Below are 21197 nucleotides of genomic sequence, written 5' to 3'. Positions count from 1 at the left end.
ACACCTGTACTCACCTGTCCGCCCAGGCCCCGCCCCTCAGGCCCCGCCCTTTCCGCGCTCTCGCGAGAGGGGCGGGGCGGGGCGGTGCTCACCGCCCGCCGCCGCCGCCGCTCCCGTCCCGTCCCGTCCCGCCGCATTCTCGGCCCGTCCCCATCCCCGGTGCCGCCGCTCGCTCTCCCGCAGCCATGGCGGCGCCGGGCTGGGCGCCCACCCACGTGCGGGTGACGGTGCTGCGGGCGCGGGGGCTGCGCGCCAAGGCGGCGGCGGGCGGCAGCGACGCGTACGCGGTGATGGCGCTGGGCCGCGACAAGTTCCGCACGTCGGTGGCCGAGCGCTGCCGGGGCGAGCCGCTGTGGCGGGAGGAGGCCACGTTCGAGCTGCCCGCCAAGGCCGCCGCGCTGCGCCTCACCGTGCTGCACCGCGCCCTCACCGGCGCCGACAAGTTCCTGGGCCGCGCCGAGGTGGAGCTGGGCCCGCTCAGGGAGGACGGCGGCCGGCGGCACACCAGGTGCGACCGGGGGGCTCCGGGGGGCTCCGGGAGGGATGGGCACCCGCAGGGAGAGGGGTGTGAGGGCTGCGGTGTCCTGCGGCGGCTGGGGAGGAGGATGGAGAGGCCCCTCTGGGTCATGCGGAGGATGGGGAGGAGGTTTTGGGGGGTCTCTCAGGCGCACGGGGGTCATGGAGGGGTTTGGAGGGGATTTGTGTGCCCCACAGGAGCTGCGGAGAATGGTGGAGAGGCCCCTCTGGGTCCTGCGGAGGTTCGGGAGGAGGTTTTGGGGGGGTCATGGAGAGGTTTGGAGTAGACCTGTGTGCCCCTCAGAGGTCTGGGAGAGCCGTGAGGGGATTTCTGTGTCCCACGGGGGCTGGGGAGGGGGATGGAGAGGCCCCGCTGGGTCATGGAGAGGAGGTTTTGGGGGGGTTTCTTAGGCGCACGGGGGTCATGGAGGGGTTTGGAGGGGATTTGTGTGCCCCACAGGAGCTGCGGAGAAGAATGGAGAGGTTTTGGGGGGGGGGTCTCTCAGGCCCACGGGGGTCATGGAGAGATTTGGGGCATCCCACTGAGGTCTGGGAGAGCCATGAGGGGATTTGTGTGTCCCACGGGGGCTGGGGAGAAGGATGGAGAGGCCCCTCCGCGTCATGTGGAGGCGGTTTTGGGGGCCCACGGGGGTCATGGAGGGGTTTGGAGGGGATCTATGCGTCCCACGAGGGCCATGGAGAGGTTTGGGAGGGACCTGTGCACCCCACGGAGGGCTGGGAGAGGGATGAGGGGATTTGTGTGTCCCACAGGACCTGAGGAGAAGGATGGAGAGGCGCCTCTGGGTCCTGCAGAGGATGGAGAGGAGGTTTTGGGGGGCTCTCAGGCCCACGAGGGCCATGGAGAGGTTTGGGGGGGACCCTTGTGTCCCATGAAGGTCTGTGGAGGATGGTGAGGGGATTTCTGTGCCCCACAGGAGCTGGGGGGAAGGATGGAGAGGCCCCTCTGGGTCCCGCAGAGGATGGAGAGGAGGTTTGGGGGGGCTCTCAGGCTCATGGAGAGGTTTAGAAGGGACCTGTGCATCCCACCCCTATGAGCCCCCACAGCTGGGGAATGCCTTCCCCTGGAGGAAGCTGGGGGTCCCCGAGACAACTTTCCCATCCAGTCCTGCCTGGTCCTTGGGTTTGATTTTCAAACACCGACAGAAAAAACAGCCAGCCTGAACCCGAAACCTGATGTCCTCAGAGTGCTGCCTCCTTCCAGCACGGCCTGAGCACTAATTTATTTTTGCTAACAAACACTTGAAGCGTGTCAGGGTGGATAATTCCACCTTCCACGGGCCGCTCCTGCCCAGCTCCAGCTCTGTGTGTCACACACTCGCTGCTTTGAACACAAACACGGGCACGGTGAAACCCAGGGGTGGTGCCCGGGAGGGTTTTACTGGGAGTCAGCAGCCTTGTAATGTGCTGGTGAGTCACCTTCCTCCTCCTCTGCCTCACCTGAGCACCGCCGAGCCGTCCCGTTCATCAAGGCTTAATTAGGTTCATTAAGGCTGTGTCAGACTGGGCTGTGTTTACACTGCAGAGCCTCTTGGTCAGCAGAGCTCAGGGCCGGTGCCTCGGGGCTCCCAGGCGTTCCTTTGTGTCTGGGCAAAGGAGAATTGAGAGGGAGAATAAAAAAAAAAACCAAACAAAACACAACTTTGGTGCTCCCGGGGAAATTTCTGGTGTTTTCAGTTGTTTGTAGGCCTCGGTTTCCTGTTTGAAGCCTGTTTTGTTCTTGCTGCCATGGTGATGTGTAGCCATAAAGGAGTAGTTTTATTTGGAAAATAGATAATGTTGATTGACAGGTGCTTGCTAACACCATAGATGCCACTAATGAGATTTTTTTTTTTTTTTTGTGGTTTGGGGGCTGTCAGTGGGTGATTTCCTTCCAGCCACCCCTAGGGGTGCTGCTTTCAGGCAGGGCTGAGCTGCCTTTGCTGAACACACGGGATCGATTGTGGCACGGGATGCTCCTAGAAATCACTTTGGAACAACAGTGCCCAGAGCTGGCTCGTGTTAAAGGCACAGGGGTTTTGTGATTCTGGGGCTGCTGCAGCTCCAGGGACTGGGCAAAGCCTTGGTCTCCTGATAAAAATCCTTCCGTGGGTGTCTTCTAAGCCCAGTTCGTTTAGAATCACAGAATCCCAGAATGGACCTCAAAGCCCATCTTGTTCCACCCCCTGCCCTGCCTAGGGACAGCTTCCACTAGAACATTGCTCCAAAACTGGCTTTGAACACTTTGAGGGACAGCCACAGTTTCTCCAGGACCACGCCCTCACCACCCTCAGAGGGAAAAATTTCTTCCACATTTCCCTCTGAAATGTCTGTAGCAGATTCCTGAATCCATCTCCTTCAGTTATCCCCATTAGTTTTGCATTTTCTCTGGAGCAAGTCACCTTTTCCTGTTCTCTTTTATTGCTTCCAGTGTACCTTTGGAGGTTGAAGTGCAAATTTGACGGCAGGGCACATTTACATGCTCTGTTTGCTGCCTTTATTTGGAGGAAGAAACCCATCAGTTTCCAGGCAGCCTTTCCTATGGCTTCTGTGGGGTGGGAACGCTACAACAAACATAACCACACTGGTGTGCAGTGCTGCTCATCCTCTGTGCTGCCTCAGATGTGGTTTGAGTGTCACCCAGGGGTGCTTGAGGGCGTGTGGGTGGTGGGATCGTGGTTTGGGATGCCCTGGGCACTGTTGGGGAGCTGTGTGTGGGGAGGGAGAGGGCTCTGCCTGAGCAATGCCCTGACACGAGCCTGCAGAGGGGAGTGGAAGTGCCCGAGCTCTGGGAGCCTGGGGTTGGCTCTCTGCTCTTGATTAGGGGTTCCTTGGCTTAGCAGGCATTAAGGAGCTGGAATGAAAGGTATGAGGGTGTGGGACAGCGTGTGCAGCTCTGAGGCTGCTGCTCTGCTCCACTTCAAAGCTGTGGCCCCTGCCCGTGTCAGGAGGAGAGATGAAAGGGCAGAGGAGAGTGGCTGAGCTGAAATGCAGGAATTCCGTGTTGTGCCTCTGTTTTTTCTCCCTTTTTTTTAACCCTTCCTTATCTGGTTTAAAACCAAATCTTATTAATCACTTTGGTATGATAAGGAATGTTTTCTTTGGCACCTGGGGCTGTGAAGGTGACGTCACCATAAGATTAAAGTCTTTCTTTTCCTGCACTGTGGGCTGATTTGATTTTTCAGCCATAAAGCACCTTCTGTGTTCTCAATTACTGGTGTGTGACTGTTCACAGGGGTCTGAGGATGAGGGAAGAGACGAGGATCTGACTCCATGTTTCAGAAGGCTTGATTGATTATTTTATGATATATATTATATTAAAATTATGCTAAAAGAATAGAAGAAAGGATTTCATCAGAAGGCTGGCTAAGAATAGAATAGGAAAGAATGATAACAAAGGTTTGTGGCTTGCTGTGATTGGCCATTAATTAGAAACAACCACATGAGACCAATCACAGATGCACCTGTTGCATTCCACAGCAGCAGATAACCATTGTTTACATTCTGTTCCTGAGGCCTCCCAGCTTCTCAAGAGGAAAAATCCTAAGGAAAGGATTTTTCATTCAAGATGTCTGTGACACTGGTGGTTAAAGAAACCTCCTTGTTGCTGCAGGTGGTACAAGCTTCGCTCCAAACCTGGGAAGAAGGAAAAGGAGAGAGGGGAGATCGAGGTGGACATCCAGTTCATGAGGAGCAACATGACAGCCAGCATGTTTGATCTGTCCATGAAGGACAAGCCCCGCTCTCCCTTTGGGAAGCTCAAAGACAAACTCAAGGGCAAGAGGAGCAGTGGTCTCTCAGACACAGCGTCAGCCATCGTCCCCAGCACCTCCCACTCCCCTGCTGATAGCGAGGATGAGGCAGTGGAGAAGGAGAAGAAGAAATCCAAGTTCAAAGCGCTGTTCTCCAAGCCTGGCCTGCAGAAGACGTCGCTGTCCCAGTCCATGTCAGTGCTGCCCACCCAGCAGCCCCTCACCCCGAGGGTTCGGCTGCGGCCCGGCGACTTCCAGGCACAGTGGGATGAGGAGGAGGAGGAGTCCCAGACCTCTCCTGCCTCAGAACGTGAGTGTTGGCACAAAACCTTCCCCCAGTGGGTTCTTTGCACTCTTCACAGCACTGGTTAAATTCTCCTTTCTGAACAAATCCACAGAAAGTCCCTGCTGGCACTGAGGCTGGCAGTAGTGTTGTAGAAAAGGGGATGAGGATGAGGAGGATGAGGGGAGTGGGATGAGGAGGAGTCCCAGACCTCTCCTGCCTGAGAACTGAGTGTTGGCACAAAACCTTCCCCCAAAGGGTTCTGTGCACTTCTCACAGCCCTGGTTAAATTCTCCTTTCTGACCAAATCCTCCCTGCTAGCACTGAGGCTGGCAGTAGTGTCAGAGAAAGGATTGTTCTTGCATCTTCAATTTCTCCCTGTTTTGTTTTTTTTTTTTTTTTTTTTTTCCCCAGGATCCTTTGAAAGTGTGCCAGAACAGAAGCCAGCTCCTTCTCCTCTGTTCAAATCTCGTAAACCAGCCTTTTTGGACAGTAGGCAGCTAACCCAGGGAACCACCAACCACACCAAAAAGGATGGGCTCTCTTTGTTCAGTGGCCTTAAATCCAAAAACGATCCCGTGTCCAAGTCCAGTCTGTGCATCAATGGCAGTCACGTCTATATGGAAGAGACCACGACAAAGGACAAGACTCCAACCTCCTCCCCCTCTCCTCACAACCTCAGGAGGAAGCAGCTCTTTGCTTCAGAGGAGAACCTGTCCTCCAGGTCCACTAAACCACCTGAAGAGATGGGGAGAACCTCTCCTGGGCAGGCATTCTCTGGCTCCACATCCTTGGAGACCTTCAAATCCATGACTTTGCCATCATACAAACTGCTCAGCAGTGAGGAGCACCTGGACACCAGCGTTCCACCAAGCATTGAGCCTGTCAGAGAGACCAAAAAACCAGACCACAAAAAGTCTGCCTTGCTCTCCCTGGTCACTGGGAAGAAGGAAACGGTGAAGCCCAGCGATGCTGAGATTATTCCTGACAGGACCCTGCAGAGTGAGGAAAATACAATTCCAGAAGAGAAGAGTGAGGAGGAGACCAAATGCCCTGAAGCCCCAGCAGATGTGGGCAGAGGGAGCCCCTCAGGAGATGCTCACCATGCAGAGGAGGCCATCACAACCAAGCAGCAGCTCAGCCCTTGTGAGGAGGAACAGAAACCTGAGAAAGCTGCAGCAGCCAAGACCAAAGCTGTGAAACCCAGGTGAGCCCCAGCTGCTGGCAGGAGTGGCATGGGCACTGCTGGTGGCAGGTGGCAGCAGGCTGTGTCTGCCACACCTGGGCTCAGGTGCTGCTCTGTGGGTGCCTGTGGGTTTTACTCTGGTGTTGGGAGCTTTGATAGCAAAGAACAACTCCCATGTTCTTCCTCAGTGTGAATAAAAGATGGATGTGGGTGCTCCTTGAAATAGTGGTTCTCTAGCTCAGGAGGCACCTGTGCAGGTGCTGAAGGGGTGAATTTTCTTGCTGGATCTCTTGCACAAACTAACTCTGTCAGAGCTGTGTGGCTGCAGCCTCCCCAGGGTCTGAAATGCCCCTTCTAACATCTCTGCTTTCCTCTTCCCTACTTGGCTGTGCTCTCCCAAAGGGTGGCCTTGGAGCCCTTCTGCTTTTGGCATTGCTCACAGCAGCACAGAGGGGTTTGGTGTGGATTTGGTCACGAGGCTTTTTCAGAAATTCTGCTCCTTTATCTCTCATACAAATATATAAATTGTGTATGAGGTATATAATATATATATTTGTAGGTGTGCCCTACTAATAAGGCTGTGTTTTGTGTGTCCCCCTAACTCCTCATTTTCAGTGCTTCTCAAGTCTGAGTTTCTTGCCTGTGCAGTGTTTTACATACTAATAAACCTGCTTGGGGTGCAAAGAGAGGGTGCTTAAAGCAGCAAAACCAAGCTCTGCAGCAGGAGAGTGTGACTGTGTTCAGAGGGGTCTGAGGATGAGGGAAGAGAAGAGGATCTGACTCAATGTTTCAGAAGGCTTGATTTATTATTTTATGATATATATTACATTAAAACTATACTAAAAAATAGAAGAAAGAATTTCATCAGAAGGCTGGCTAAGAATACAAAAAGAAAGAATGATAACAAAAGCTTGAGGCTCAGACTCTCTGTCTGAGCCAGCTGACTGTGATTGGCCATTAATTAGAAACAACCACATGAGACCAATCACAGATGCACCTGTTGCATTCCACAGCAGCAGATAACCATTGTTTACATTTTGTTCCTGAGGCCTCCCAGCCTCTCAGGAGGAAAAATCTTAAAGAAAAGCTTTTTCATAAAAGATGTCTGTGACAGGAGAGTTCTGGCATAAGCCCAGTGCTTATAAAGGTGCAGTTAAGGATGCAAAGTCTCACAGACAAGGGGACACCTCTCTCTGAGGTCTCTGTAAGGTGTAGCTCATCTCCAGTGGCAGAGCTGATGGAGGCTGGTGCTAAAGCTTGTCTGTTCCTGCCTCGTGTTGCATCTGCAAGTGACATGCAAGTTTTTTGTCCCTTTTTGCAGACTGGGCCTGTCTCCAGAGGAGGAACCCAAAGCCACGCTTCCCACTCTTGCACCTGCCCCCCTCCCTGCTTTCCTGTCAGTGCACCCTATCAGCAGTGCCAATAATCCTTTTATTTCTGAAGCGGGGCAGACAGTCCAAGTGCCAGACTCTGAAAACATCACTCCTGCCTCTCTTACTTCTCCTGCTTTTGCTGCAGAGCTCTGGAATGACAAGAACCCTTTTAGTGCTGAGTGGGACAGGGCATCCAGAGCCCTGGATCCCAACAGCATCACCCATTTCCCTTCATCCCATCATCCTGCAGCCTGTGTTCCCACAGCGCCTCTTCCTGGGCAGGTCTCTGCCAGGGGCAATAATCCTTTTGCTGCTGACTGGGGGCAGGGTCCTGAGGGCTCTGAGGCTTCCCAGGGTCTCTCTGACCCACACACCCCTTCTGTCCCCTCTGGCTGTCCTTTCAATGACAGCAATCCCTTCGTGTCCAGGCGTGGGGCACAGGCAGTGCCAGCTGCCCAGGCTGGTTCTGCCCCTTCCTGCCTTCCTGCTGGGGAGGATTGTTCCTCTGCAGGACCCCCTGCTCGTGGTGCTTCAGGGGGCTCTGCACAGGTGGCTTTGACCAGCGATGTCACAGCTGTGCCACACCCTCTGGGCACCTTGTCTGGCCCCCCTGGGCTGGCTCCAGAGCCACGCTGGGATTCTGCACAGCTTCAGCCTGGGGGTTCTTTGGAAAGCAGCAAGCCAGGCCCTGGGAAATGTGTGTCCTTTGTCCTTGGGGGTTGGCAGGGTGTTCCATCAGGTGATGCAGGTGGAGAGCAGCCCCTGGATCCCAGGGGGAGGTTACGGATGAGCTCAGGGGCAGCAGGAGAGCCAGCAGGGTTTGGGGGTGACCCATCAACAGAGCTCTCTGGGGACAGCACACATCCCACCTGGAGCAGTGATGGAGCAGCTGTGGAGGTCACTGGTGTGAGCAAAGGTTTTGTGTCTCTCTCCAAGTGCAGTGACAGCCTCGTGGCAGAGGCTGAGCAGGCACAATGCCCCAAGAGTGAGCTCAGGGAGGAGCAGGAGCCCTGTGGAAAGCAGTGGGCAGAACATGTGCCCATGTCAGAGCCCCAGGCACCTCCACCTGCTGGCAATCAGCCACTTCCTCCAGTCCAGCCCACACTGAGAGCCTGCAGGGTGTCCCCTAGGGAAGGGGGTGCAGGGAGGGCCGGCAGGGAGCTCCTTGTGCCCCCAAAGCCAGCCCCACGAGTGGCTGTGCTGCTGAGGAAACCCCCAGGGACCCCCCAGGCTGATGCTCCTGCTCCAGGGGATGCTGCAAATTCCACCCCAGGGCTCCCATTCCCTGAGGCCTCAGCTGCTCAGGGGGGCTCCCTGGGGACTGTCACCCCTGCAGTGGCACCCAGAGGTGTCAGTCCCCAAAGAGGACAGAGCAGGCCTGTAGAAAAGGAGGGTGGTGATGGTTTGTCTGTCTGTCTGACAAATGTCAGGTCTGCCCTTCCTGTTCCTGGGGACCGTGGCTCGGTGCTGCCCGTGATCCCTGAGGGAGGCTCTGATGAGGAGCTGCTGGGGGACTGCCAGGACAGCTGTGGGGCCACTGCAGGTGACAGAGGTGTTCTGGGGAGTGGAGGGCAGCCCAGAGGTGTGACAGCTTTGCATGGAGAGCAGAGACAGCTCTCTGATAATTCTGCTGCTGCTCCAGGAGGAGGAGGAGCAGGAGCCATGCCTGGTGCTTGTGAGCCAGGGAGTTTGGCTGAGCTGCCAGGGAGTTTGGCTGAGCTGCCAGGGAGTTTGGCTGAGCTGCCAGGGAGTTTGGCTGAGCTGCCTGCTGCACTGGGGGCTCCCAGGGTCTCTGTCCAAGGAGCTGACTCAGGTTTAGCTGTGACATCTCATTCCAAGGAGTGTGACACTCATTCTGAGAAACGACAGCTGGAGAGGAGTGCAGGTGCTGAGGAGCGTGCAGAGTGTGACTTCTCTGAGCCTTCTGCTTTCTCTTCCTCCCTGTCAAGTCCTTGCCAGCCCCACTCTTCCTCTCATTCCCTCCTCTCTGACACCCTGAGTTGTAGAGCAGAGTCTCCGAAAAAGCCGAGAGCCGAGGGCTTCGCAGATAAAGCGCGAAATTCGGGCAAGAAGAAACTTCTCCAGGCACGGGTCTCACCCTCTGAAACGTCCCCTAACCACCCCCCATGGGGTGAAACCGTGTCTCCCCAGCACAGGTGAGACATGTGGGGGTCACAGCAGTGAGCTCTGAGCTTTGCTTTGCCCTCTGGGTGCACATCTGTCCCTGAGGCTGCTGCACGAGGCCAGGACAGCCCTGATTTCATCTGGGGGCTGGGTTTGTCAGGGCTTGGCTGCCAAGGGGAGCACCCTGAGGAGAAAAATCTTCTCCAGGCATGGGTTTCACCCTCTGAAACATTCCCTAACCACGTGAAACCGCGTCTCCCCAGCACAGGTGAGACGTGTGGGGGTCACAGCAGTGAGCTCTGAGCTTTGCTTTGCCCTCTGTCCCTGAGGCTGCTGCACGAGGCCAGGACAGCCCTGATTTCATCTGGGGGCTGGGTTTGTCAGGGCTTGGCTGCTGTGGGGCTGCTGCTGCTGCAGGAGGGTCTGTGCAGCTCCTCAGGGGAGCAGCTGCTCCTCACAGCTCTTAGGGGAGCTTAGGGAAAGTGCAGGGGGAATGGAACCATTCCATCCCACTGGCAGAAGGGCCTGGGGCTGAGCTGTTTGTCAGACACCTGATAAATGAGGTGGTGCTTCATTTTCTGCCTGTGTGGGCTCCTCAGGGTTCACCTGCTCTGTGGAGTGGTGCCACTGTCCTGTCAGCCCTTGAGACTTCACCTGCAGATCTCTGCCTGGGGTCTAGGACACCTCAGGGCCAATATTTGCTGGAATAAAAATAAATTTTTGTCCCTGTGTGCTGTAAGTCCTGTGTAGGCAAATAATGCCAGCACTTCCTTGCAGCTGGTGGTGTCAGTTCAGCTTGGCCAAGGCCTGACACTTGTCTCAGGCCAGCAGAAGTATTTGGTGTGTTGTAAGATCACAAATATGTTCTGATTAGGAAAGGCAGCCTGAAATACCAGTTTCTGAGGGATCACAGTAGCTGCCCTGTGTTCTGTCTCCTCGTGCAGCCTGACCTGGCTTTTCTTCCATGACACACACAGGATGTATTTCCCTTCCTGCTGCTGCTTTATCTCCAACACCTTAAGTCAGTAAAGATAGCAGAGAACTGGAAAATATTTAAAATACTTACAGAACCTCTGTGGCTTAGAAATACCTTGTCTTCCTGAAGCTGAATCTCTTTTCTTTCAGGAGATAGAGCAGGGAGGGAATCATCCCCAATTTCTTGCTGTATTTGTTCTCATTCTAAAGATCTTTGTCATGCTGCTGTTTCCTCTCCTGCCTGAACAACAGGACCCTTTCTTTTTCCTGTTGCAGACTCCATCCTGTGAAGCCAATGAATGCCATGGCAAACAAACCTCAGAGCAAGAACCTGAATGTCATCAGCACCATGAATGAAAAGCTGCTGGAAATGAGTGTGAAGGTATGGAGGGAAGTGGCAATTTCACTGCCCAAGCTTTGATTTATTTGAAGAGTTTCTGTATGAATGTCCTTTTGCCAGCCCCCAAGAGTGGGAGCAGTCTAAAAATTCTTATTTTTTTTGCTGACTGACCTATAAATAGAGTTGGGGCTCATTTTTTGTGGGGGAAATTCTCAGCCCAGCCACTTCTTGGAGCACAGTTGTTCAGTTGGGTCAGCAGTGGGATTGAGAGGAGCTTTCAGCTTAATCCTGGCCTCAAAAGAGACCTCCAGGCTTGAGGCACAGCTTCCCTGCAGGCTGAAATGAAAGGTTGGGAGCATCCCTGGCTCAGCAGGGAAAATCCCAGCTCCCCTTATGGTCTCTCAGGGATTTTTTTTGGGAAATGGGGAATTTAGAACTGAAATAACAGCAGTGCCTCCTCCTGGTGAGAGGGGAGAGGACGGGATTTGAGAGATTCAGATTGAGAAAGGGTTCAAAACTTGCAACAAAGGGTTCAAAACTTGCAATGGGTGTTCTGATTGCACCTCAGTTGTGTGTGATGCCCCTCAGGAGCCTGTTGTGCTCACACTCCTTCCCTGGGCAGTGTTCTAGGAGTCAGCAGAAGCTGACTGGTTTTAAAATCTGCTTTTAACCCTCAAGCTGCCCACTACCTCTCATGCTGCTTGAGGTTTTAAGAATTGTGTATTCCAGTTAGTTGGGACATGAATGCCCTTTTGGTCAGCCCCCAAGAGTGGGAGCAATCCTTAAATTCTTATTTTTTTGCAGAGTGACTATAAATAGAGCTGGGGTTTGTGTTTTGTGGGGGAAATTCTCAGCACAGCCACTTCTTTGAAGCACATGAACATCCTCAATTGTGTGATGCCCCTCTGGAGCCTGTTGTGCTCACACTCCTTCCCTGGGCAGTGTTCTGGGAGCTGCAGGAGTCAGCAGAAGCTGACTGGTTTTAAAATCTGGTTTTAAAATCTGGTTTTAAAATCTGTTTTTAACCCTCAAGCTGCCCAGTACCTCTCATGCCGCTTGAGGCTTAAAACCAGATTTTTCAAAGGAAAATTTTAAAATCTGGTTTTAACCCTCAAGCTGCCCGGTACCTCTCATGCCGCTTGAGGCTTAAAACCAGATTTTTTCAAAGGAAAATTTTAAAATCTGGTTTTAACCCTCAAGCTGCCCAGTACCTCTCGTGCCGCTTGAGGCTTAAAACCAGATTTTTTCAAAGGAAAATTTAAAAATCTGGTTTTAACCCTCAAGCTGCCCAGTACCTCTCATGCCGCTTGAGGCTTAAAACCAGATTTTTCAAAGGAAAATTTTAAAATCTGGTTTTAACCCTCAAGCTGCCCGGTACCTCTCATGCTGCTTGAGGCTTAAAACCAGATTTTTCAAAGCAATAAGAAGAACCAGCAAAAGCCTGGGTGGCTGTTTCTTGCTGTCTAACCTGAATTTGGCTTTCTAAGCAGCTGCTTGAAGGTTTTGCAGGTTTGTCTGGCAGCAGCTGTCACCGTGTGTTGTGTGTCTGGTCTGGAATGTGCTGTGCCTGCTCTGAGCCTGCCTTCCCTGCCTCCCTCTGCAGAAATATGATCCCTCAGACCCTGCCTATGCCTATGCTCAGCTGACACACGATGAGCTGATCCAGCTGGTGCTCAAACAGAAGGATACCATTACCAGGAAGGACCTGCAGGTGAGGGAGCTCGAGGATTACATCGACAACCTGCTGGTCAGAGTCATGGAGGAAACCCCAAACATCCTCAGAGTCTCCGTGTCTGGCAACAAAAAAGCTGGGAAGATGTGAAGGGTCTGGTGGGCAAGGACTGATCCCCCTCAGGGGAGGGTGAGGAGCTGCTGGTGCTGCTTGTGCTGCTCACAGAAAATGAGTTTTTCCTGTTCCTGCCTTGAGCAACCCTCAGATTGATTAATAGTTCCATCAGGTCACCTTGCTGTATTTATTTTCTTGGTTTCTTCCCATTATTTGGGAAGGTCAGGCATTAATGCCAAGGCTGTGATGGGAAGGAGGAGGGTTGTTGATGTGTTTTGCTTCCCAGCAAGGCACTGATGATCCTTTAGGAAGGTTTTTTAAAATTGTTTTGTTTTGTAGCAGCTTTTAGAGATCAGTTACTTTTCTTTCCACATCTGAAGTTGTAGTGCAATATAAATCCTTGGACAGTAGAGCTTGAGGATTTGATTGTTTTTAAAATGATAATAATTAACTACACTGGAGAAATCCAAAGATGGCCCAGCTTCAGAGCTGGGCTGTAATTTAAAAGGAATTAATGCCCTGACTGTAAGCTGACCAAAATCTCAGTTCATCTCATCAAGTGGACATTCCCAAGAGTCCTTCAAGGCAAAGTTTTCAGGTTTTTTGGAGTAGGAGACATTGAAGTTCATGGTATGTTTCTACCATAGGAATGGCATTAATTTAGCCCAAAGGTACATTTTAAACCAGAAATTGTTTTCTTAGTGTCTTAAATTTCTGTTTTGGAGGCTATTGAGAGCAGGCAGAGGCTGCCCTGGCTCTGCCCCTTGTGCCCTGTGGGAGCTCTCTGACCTCCTCCTTTTTGAGAAAGAAATCCTTTGGGGTTTGGAGCTGGGGCTCACCTTGAAGGCCCTTTCAAAGGTACATTTTAAACCAGAAATTGTTCTCTCATGTCTTAAATTTCTGCTCTGGAGCTTGTTCAGAGCAGGCAGAAGCTGCCCTGGCTCTGCCCTGTGCTCTGCTCTCACCCCTTGTGCCCTTGGGAGCTCTGTGACCTTTTCCCTTTTGAGGGACACAGAAATCCTTTGGGGTTTGGAGCTGGGCTCACCTTGAAGGCCCTTCCAAAGGTACATTTTAAATCAGAAATTTTTCTCTTAGTGTCTTAAATTTCTTCTCTGGAGCTTAAATTTAAGACACTTGGAGAGAGTAGAGTTCAGAGCAGGCAGAGGCTGTCCTGCCTCTGCCCCATGCTCTGCTCTCACCCCTTGTGACCTGTGGGAGCTCTGTGACTTTTCCCTTTTGAGGGAATCAGAAATGCTTTGATGTTTGGGCCTGGGCTCACCTTGAAGGCCCTTCCAAAGGTACATTTTAAATCAGAAATTTTTCTCTTGATGTCTTAAATTTCTGTTTTGGACCTTGTTCAGGCAGAAGCTGCCCTGGCTCTGCCCCTTGTGCCCTGTGGGAGCTCTCTGACCTTCTCCTTTTTGAGAAAGAAATTCTTTGGGGTTTGGGGCTGGGGCTCACCTTGAAGACCCTTCCAAAGGTACATTTTAAATCAGAAATTTTTCTCTTGATGTCTTAAATTTCTGCTCTGGAGCTTGTTCAGAGCAGGCAGAGGCTGCCCTGGCTCTGCCCCTTGTGCCCTTGGGAGCTCTGTGACTTTTCCCTTTTGAGGGACACAGAAATCCTTTGGGGTTTGGGGCTGGGCTCACCTTGAAGGCCCTTCCAAAGGTACCTTCCAAAGGATGGTTTACCAGGGTAGGGAGAGTCCATGGAAGGCTCAGAGAGAAGCTGGGAAACCAACAGAGCCCTGCAAGGACCAAAGCTTCCTGAGGACCAAAGCTCAAACCTTTCCAGCCTTAATTCTATGGAAATAAACACTCCTGCCTTTGGAAATGGTTGGGTTATGGGGTCACTCCTGGCCCAGGGGTGAGTTTATAATTCCATTTTTCCACAGGAAAGCACTTTACTGGGGGACTGGAGCAGCTCTCACCCTGTGAGCAGTCTGCTTGCAATGTCACAAACCACTGGAGATCCCAAATGCTGGATTTTGTAGCGAGGAGCAGTTTGATAGATTTGCACAGAGATGTAAACATTTATTAGAAAAATCAAAGAAATGCTCTAAATGACATTTTTGTTCTTGTTACCAAAGTCTGGAGCTTTACTGAGCTCTGACCTCAAACAAGCCTTAAGAGCTGAGAGTCTTGCAAGACTTCAGATCTTTTAATCTCATTTTAGTGTTATTTGAGCAGTGAGGGTGTTCTGTCCTTCCTGCTGCCCCCTCTGCTCTGAGTGAGGCAGCCTTGGTGGTGGTTTCATTCTGAGTGCTGCTGCTGCTCCCTCCTGTGCCTTCTCGAGTGAGGAAGATGAAGGATTGATTTGTTTCCTCCTCTCTGCACACAGGATCCTGTACCTCACTGATCAATTTGTATTTTAGACTTTTTCTCCGCTGGGAAGAGTGACCTGCACAGAACCAAAGCAATAAATAATACTATTACTCAGAAAATAATGGTATTATGCAGAAAATAATATTATTCTGCAGAAAATTAATAATATTCTGCTCTTAGCAGAGATGAAGCCTTAACACTTGGGCAGCCTTTCTGTGCCAGTTCCAGCCCTGGGTGTTGGGTGAAACCCAAGCTGAGCCCAGCTCTGCTGTCCTTGGGGGCACAGGGGGGGTCCCAGTCCTCGACCCCCTCAGCCCTCACACCTCATTTTTATTGACAACACTCATTAAATCCTTCTTTTAATGTGGGGGGACTGGCATTTTACATCCTCAAGGGCCTTAAGAATCAAATTTCTTGTTTGTTATTGAAGGATTTCGTGCATGTTCCCTGTTTGTACTCTCTGCTTTTAGCCCAGGTACTGTTTGTTTGGTTTTAAACACTTGTTGGTTTTATGGAACACTAAAATAAAGACAATTTAAACCCAGAGTTCTGAGCACCCTGTGTTTATTCTGAAGGGCTTTGTCCCCTCCTTGTGCCTCTCTGCTCATCCCCTGTGGCAGTTCCAGCTGTGGGTTTGTCTGGGTCTGGGTTGAAGGCACTTGAGACAGTAGCTCATGTTCAGACTCAAGTGTTGCATATTCATTCATACACCTCATCCATGATGCATAAATTCCATTCAAACACAGGATTCTGTCTGGTCATCATCAACTTCTTCCTCTGAATCCTGACAGCGCCTTCAATGTGCAAGAAGTTCGTTTCTTCTGATAAGAGAGCAAAAAATTCTCTTTCTCTGAAAGATTCAGGTGTCCTGTGGCTGCTATTTCCCTGCAAGTCCTTTCTTTAAACAAAGTATCCTCCATAGCATCGTTTCTATTTTAACATTTTGCAATAACCTAAAACTATATTTAACACAGTACTTAAGAGAATTAACACTGCATCACTTTGTAACGCAACACATATAATATTCATTTTAATCATAAAATATGCATTTTTCACACTGGGGACACCTTTCGGACGGACTCGTCCGCACAGGCAGCCCCGGAGGTTCCTGTAAAGCAGCACCAGGGAGCGCGGAGGGACTCGGGGTCGTCATGGCAGCGGTGATGGGAGGAGGAGGAGGCCATGAGGGCCCCGTTCCCGTTTGTGGCGGCCGCGTTGTCCCCCGGTCCCCGAGCATCCCCGGCGGAACTACCGGGGGGCGGAACGCAGCGCGCAGAGGCGGCAGCGCGGCCGGGCTGGAATGGGGACGGACCGCGGGCCGCGCCGCTATTGGTTGTTGGCGGTGCACCCGCCCCGGTGCTCCCCCAGCGCGGCGGCGGCGATGGCGGCGCGGGGCCGGTGCCCCGAGTGCGGCTCAGGCTCGCTGGTGGAGGACGCGCACTACGCGCAGCAGCAGCTGGTGTGTGCCGCCTGCGGCTGCGTCCTGTCCGAGGGGCTCCTCACCACCACCTACACCGACGAGGAGCATCTGAGGGGTGCGCTACCGGAACCGGGGCGGGGGGGCAGGACCGAGCCGGCCCGAGCAGCGAAGCGCTCCGAGCTGTGTCTGTACCGGGCACTGTCGGGTCAGACCGGGCAGACCCCTCTCTCCATCGCCCCAAACACCAGCGGGGGTTTCCAGCCCACCCGCAGCAATTCCCGGCCAGGTTTGGCTTGGAGCCGGTGATGAGCTTTACATTTAATTAAATTGAAATTTTAAAATTTAAATTTAATGAATCTCTTATCGTTAAAAGGGATTATTAAAATCTCACTGGAATCTCTTAGAAAAGCTGGAAGTGCAGCAGAGCAGCCCTGAGGTTGTTGCTGGCTCTGTCTGGAGATCCACGATCTCACTTTTACCTGTTTTCAGGGCCCTCAAACAGCTCTGATTGCTGCAGTTCGGTTCTGTGGGCACCTGCTGGCCCCAAAACCAAATGTCTGCGTCCCTGCAGGACTGACAGACACTCTGTGTCCCTGCATTCCCTGCAGGACTGACAGATTTCCCCTCCCTGTTTTCCAGAGGTCGCCTATTCCCAGAGCACCGGGCAGAAGGAGCAGCTGAGCCGCTGCCTGCAGCGAGGTAAGAGAAACTCCCCGTCCTCCAGCTTGTTTCACCTCATTCTGACAGTGAAAAATGCCAAAAACCCCTGGAACTGATCCAGGGGAGTGCCCTGGGTGCTGCCTGCCCCGAGGGACTGAGAGGGACTTCAGTGCGTGCAGGGCTGGGTGAGTGCTGCTTGTTTTTGTCATCGTTTTGTGTTGATTCAGTTGATCCTCCAGAGAAGCTTTAATAATAAAAGAAAAGCTTTAATATAAAAAAGCTTTAATATAAAAAAGCTTTAATATAAAAAAAAACTTTAATATAAAAAAGCTTTAGTATAAAAAAAGTTTTAATACGAAAAAGCCTTAATAATAAAAAAAGCCTTAATATAAAAGCAGGGAATTGTGGAGATCCTGTGGGGGCATTCCCTGGTTTTGGGAGACACAAGAAGCTTCCCTCAAAAAGCTGTTAGACCCCATTGGCTCCTTCCCCTGTTCCTACATCTGTTCCTATGTTTCTGAGCCACTCCTCCCCTATTCCCTGATGAGCCCTCACCTTTGTGAGAGCAGGGACAGCCCCCAGGGCCCTGTAGGGTGAAAGCTGCAGGGTGCTTTGTCTGTGTGGGGGTGCTTCCTCTGTGTGGATACTTTTTCTGTGTGTGTGTGGGTGCTTTTTCTGTGGTTTCTGTGTGTGTGTGTGGGTGCTTTCCCTGTGTGTGTGGTTGCTTTCTCTCTGTGTGGGTGCTTTCTCTGTGGGTGCTTTTTCTGTGCTTTCTCCGTGTGTGGTTGCTGGGACCTGAACATCTCACCTGAACATCTCACCGTGGGTATTATTTGCATAATATCCACTGATGAAACATCTGTGGATATTATGCAAAAATCCTTTTTGCCTCCTTACCCTGGACTATGCCAGCAGCAACTCACACTGCTCCAAACGGTTCTGAGCAGAAATTGAAATTCCTTTTCCCCCACAGGCATCCGGCGGGTGCAGGACCTCTGCAAGGTGCTCAAGCTGCCAGCAGCCTTTGAGGAAACGGCTGTGTCCTACTTCCAGAGGGCTCTGGAGCTGCCTGCCTTCCACCTGGTCAGCCTGGAGAAGAAGGAGCTGCTGGGGGGGTGCTGTGTGCTGGTGACGTGCCGGCAGCGCCGCTGGCCGCTGACCATGGGCACCGTGTGCTCCCTGCTCTACGCCAAGCAGGAGCTCTTTGCCAGCGTCTTCCTGAGCCTGCAGAGGGAGCTGGGGCTCTCTGTGCCCGCCCTGAGCCTGGCAGACCTGGTGACAACGCACCTGAGCAGGTGAGGGGGCAGCCTTTGGTGGGTGGAGGGGATGGGGTGTGACACAGCTCGGGCTGGGCTGGCGTTTGTCCCTCCCTTGTCACAGCTGGGCTGTTGTCGCAGACATCTTTTCATTAAAAGTCTTTTCTTAAGATTTTTTCCTCCTGAGAAGCTGAGAGGCCTCAGGGACAGAATGCAAACATTGATTATCTGCTGCTGTGGGATGCAACAGGTGCATCTGTGATTGGTCTCATGTGGTTGTTTCTTATTAATGGCCAATCAGAGAGTCTGAGGCAGCTGCCTTTGTTATCATTCTTTACTCTTCTTTTCTATTCTTAGCTTAGCCAGCCTTCTGAGATGAAACCTTTCCTTCTATTCTTTTTAGTATAGTTTTAATATAATATATATCATAAAATAATAACTCAAGCCTTCTGAAACATGGAGTCGGATCCTCATCTCTTCCCTCATCCAAGAAGCCCTGTGAACACCGTCACAGGCTGTGATTCTCATCCTGCTCCATTCTCCTCACAGAGGTGCTCAGGGAGGCACCATGGATCAGGGAATCCCAGATCTCTTGGAAAAGATCTCTGAGGCCAACCTGTGCCCAATGCCCAAATTGCCACCCAGCCCTGAGCACTGAGTGCCACCTCCAGGGATGGGGACACCACCCCCTCCCTGGCAGCAATTCCAGTGCCTGGGAACCTTTTCCATAAAGAAACTCCTCCTGGTGTCCTCAAGCAGCAGCCATGGCAGGAGCAGGGTGTGTCTTGGATTTTTGGGGTTCCCAGATGAAGTGAGGAATGATGAATCTGACTCCATGTTCTTAGAAGGCTGATTTATTATTCTATTCTATTCTATTCTATTCTATTCTATTCTATTCTATTCTATTCTATTCTATTCTACTCTATTTTATTCTATTCTGCTATACTAAACTATACTAAAGAATACAGAAAGGATACAGACAGAAGGCTAAAAAGATAATAATGAAAACTCCTGACTCTCTCCTCAGAATCCAACACAGCTTGGCCGTCATTGACCAATAAGTAAAAACAATTCACATGAAACCAATGAAACAATCTCCAACCATATTCCAAAGCAGCAAAACACAGGAGAAACAAATTAAATAATATTGTTTTCCTTTTTCTCTGAGGCTTCTCAGCTTCCCAGGAGAGAAATCCTGGCAAAGGGATTTGTCGTGGTATTTGCAGGGGTCCCAGGATGAGGGAAGAGATGAGAATCTTGACTCCATGTTTCAGAAGGCTGATTTATTCTTTTATGTTAAATATTATATTAAAAGAAAATGATATACTAAAAGAACAGAAGAAAAGATTTCATCAGAAGGCTTGAAAGGAAAGGAAAGAATGATAATAAAATCTTGTGACTCTCAGAGAGTCTGAGACAGCTGGACTGTGACGGGCCATTAATTAGAAACAACCAATCAAAGATGCACCTGTTGCATTCCACAGCAGCAGATAATTATTTTCTTTGAGGCTTTTCAGCTTCCCAGGACAGACTTTTCCAGCTTCCCAGGGATTTTTCCCTAAAATGTGACAATGACAGATGTGTTTGTCCCCGATGCTCCCCCTGACCGTGGCTCTTTCCCCTGCAGCTTCCGGCTGGTCCAGCCCAATGCCAACATCCCTGGGCCCTTCCTGGAGGACAAGGAGCAGCTGGTGGCCCGGACCATGGCCATTGTGGAGCTGGCCAGCGCCACGTGGCTGGTGACCGGGCGGCACCCGGTGCCCGTGGTCACGGCCGCGGCGTTCCTGGCCTGGCAGTCCCTGCGGCCCGGCCCGCGCCTCTCGTGCCCCCTGGCACGGTTCTGCCGCCTGGCAGGGGTGGAGCTGCCCCCTCCAGCCCAGCTGAGGCTGAAGGAGCTGCTGGAGATCCTGCTGGCGATGGCCTCCCAGCTCTCCTGGCTGCGCGGCTTCCGCCTGGACAAGAAGACGGTGGTGAAGCACATCGGGGACCTGCTGCAGCACCGGCTGCTCCTGCTGAAACGTGCCTTCAGCCAGCAGGACGGGCTGGAGCAGCAGGGCACGGGCCTGGGCATGGGCTCTGAGAGCCAGGAGTGCCAGGGCTCTGAGAGCCAGGAGTGCCAGGGCTCTGAGAGCCAGGGGTGCCAGAGCTCTGTGAGCCAGGGCTCTGAGAGCCAGGAGTGCCAGGGCTCTGTGAGCCAGGAGTGCCAGGGCTCTGTGAGCCAGGGCTCTGAGAGCCAGGAGTGCCAGGGCTCTGTGAGCAAGGGCTCTGAGAGCCAGGGGTGCCAGGGCTCTGAGAGCCAGGGGTGCCAGGGCTCTGTGAACCAGGGCTCTGTGAGCCAGGGGTGCCAGGGCTCTGAGAGCCAGGAGTGCCAGGGCTCTGAGAGCCAGGAGTGCCAGGGCTCTGTGAGCCAGGGGTGCCAGGGCTCTGTGAACCAGGAGTGCCAGGGCTCTCTGAACCAGGGCTGTCAGGATAAGGACTCTGTGAATAAGGACTCCCCAGGCCAGGGCTCTGTGAGCCAGGGTTCTTTGAGCCAGCGGTGCCAGGATTCTGTGAGCCTGGGCTCCCTGAATAATGGCTCTCTGGATAATGGCTCCCTGGATAAGGACTCCCCCAGCCAGGGCTCTGTGAGCCAGGGCTCCCTGGAGAAGGACTCTGTGAATAAGAATTCCCCCAACCAGGGCTGCCCAGCCCAGGGCTCTGTGGGCCCAGGCTCCCTGGATAAGGACTCTGTGAATAACAACTCCCCAGCCCAGGCTCCCCCCAGCTCTCCTGCAGTGCCACAGCAGCAGGGCAGTCCCTGGGCAGGGCAGCAGCAGCAGAGGGGCACCCTGAGGCCCCTGCTGCCCCCCTGCCTCCTCCACCCCAGGAAGAGGCTGCGGGCGGCGGCTCCGAGCGCTGCGGGCGCGGCCGTGACGGGCGATGAGCCCATCTCAGACAGCGAGATCGAGCAGTACCTGAGGAGCCCCGAGGAGATCAGAGCCTTCAGGAGGGCCAAGGCCTGGTCCTGAAGGTGTCCCTGGCCCAGCGGGACAATTTGGGGACCAGAAATGTGAAGTCCACCAGTTACAGAGCGATTGTGCTGCTGGGACAGTCGCCCAGGGAATGGGGCATTTTATGGAGTGACTGCTTCAGGTTATTTTACATTTCTGTTGTAAGTAAATAAAAGCACAAAAGGTGCCAGGTTTTCCAGGGCAGCCTCACCTTG

At 52.5% G+C, this 21197-nt stretch overlaps 2 protein-coding genes across 2 annotated transcripts; both read left to right on the top strand.

Moving 5' to 3' along the window:
• Positions 1 to 185: 185 nt before the first annotated feature.
• RAB11FIP1 (RAB11 family interacting protein 1) lies at positions 186 to 15170 on the top strand. Its single transcript, XM_058820131.1, has 7 exons — positions 186 to 508; positions 4127 to 4575; positions 4963 to 5755; positions 7056 to 8794; positions 8855 to 9263; positions 10483 to 10588; positions 12150 to 15170. Exons 1-7 carry the CDS (start codon positions 186 to 188, stop codon positions 12366 to 12368), a joined length of 4038 nt encoding a protein of 1345 aa, XP_058676114.1. The 3' UTR covers positions 12369 to 15170.
• An 867-nt stretch (positions 15171 to 16037) lies between these two features.
• BRF2 (BRF2 RNA polymerase III transcription initiation factor subunit) lies at positions 16038 to 21174 on the top strand. The gene is made up of 5 exons (XM_058820133.1): positions 16038 to 16191; positions 16716 to 16775; positions 17710 to 18031; positions 19620 to 20081; positions 20607 to 21174. Exons 1-5 carry the CDS (start codon positions 16038 to 16040, stop codon positions 20998 to 21000), a joined length of 1392 nt encoding a protein of 463 aa, XP_058676116.1. The 3' UTR covers positions 21001 to 21174.
• Positions 21175 to 21197: the final 23 nt, after the last annotated feature.

The sequence above is a fragment of the Ammospiza caudacuta genome, chromosome 26 (genome assembly GCF_027887145.1).
Source record: "Ammospiza caudacuta isolate bAmmCau1 chromosome 26, bAmmCau1.pri, whole genome shotgun sequence".
Taxonomy (NCBI): domain Eukaryota; kingdom Metazoa; phylum Chordata; class Aves; order Passeriformes; family Passerellidae; genus Ammospiza; species Ammospiza caudacuta.
The sequence above is the reverse complement of the archived record's forward strand: the minus strand, read 5'-3'. Positions and strand labels throughout refer to the sequence as shown.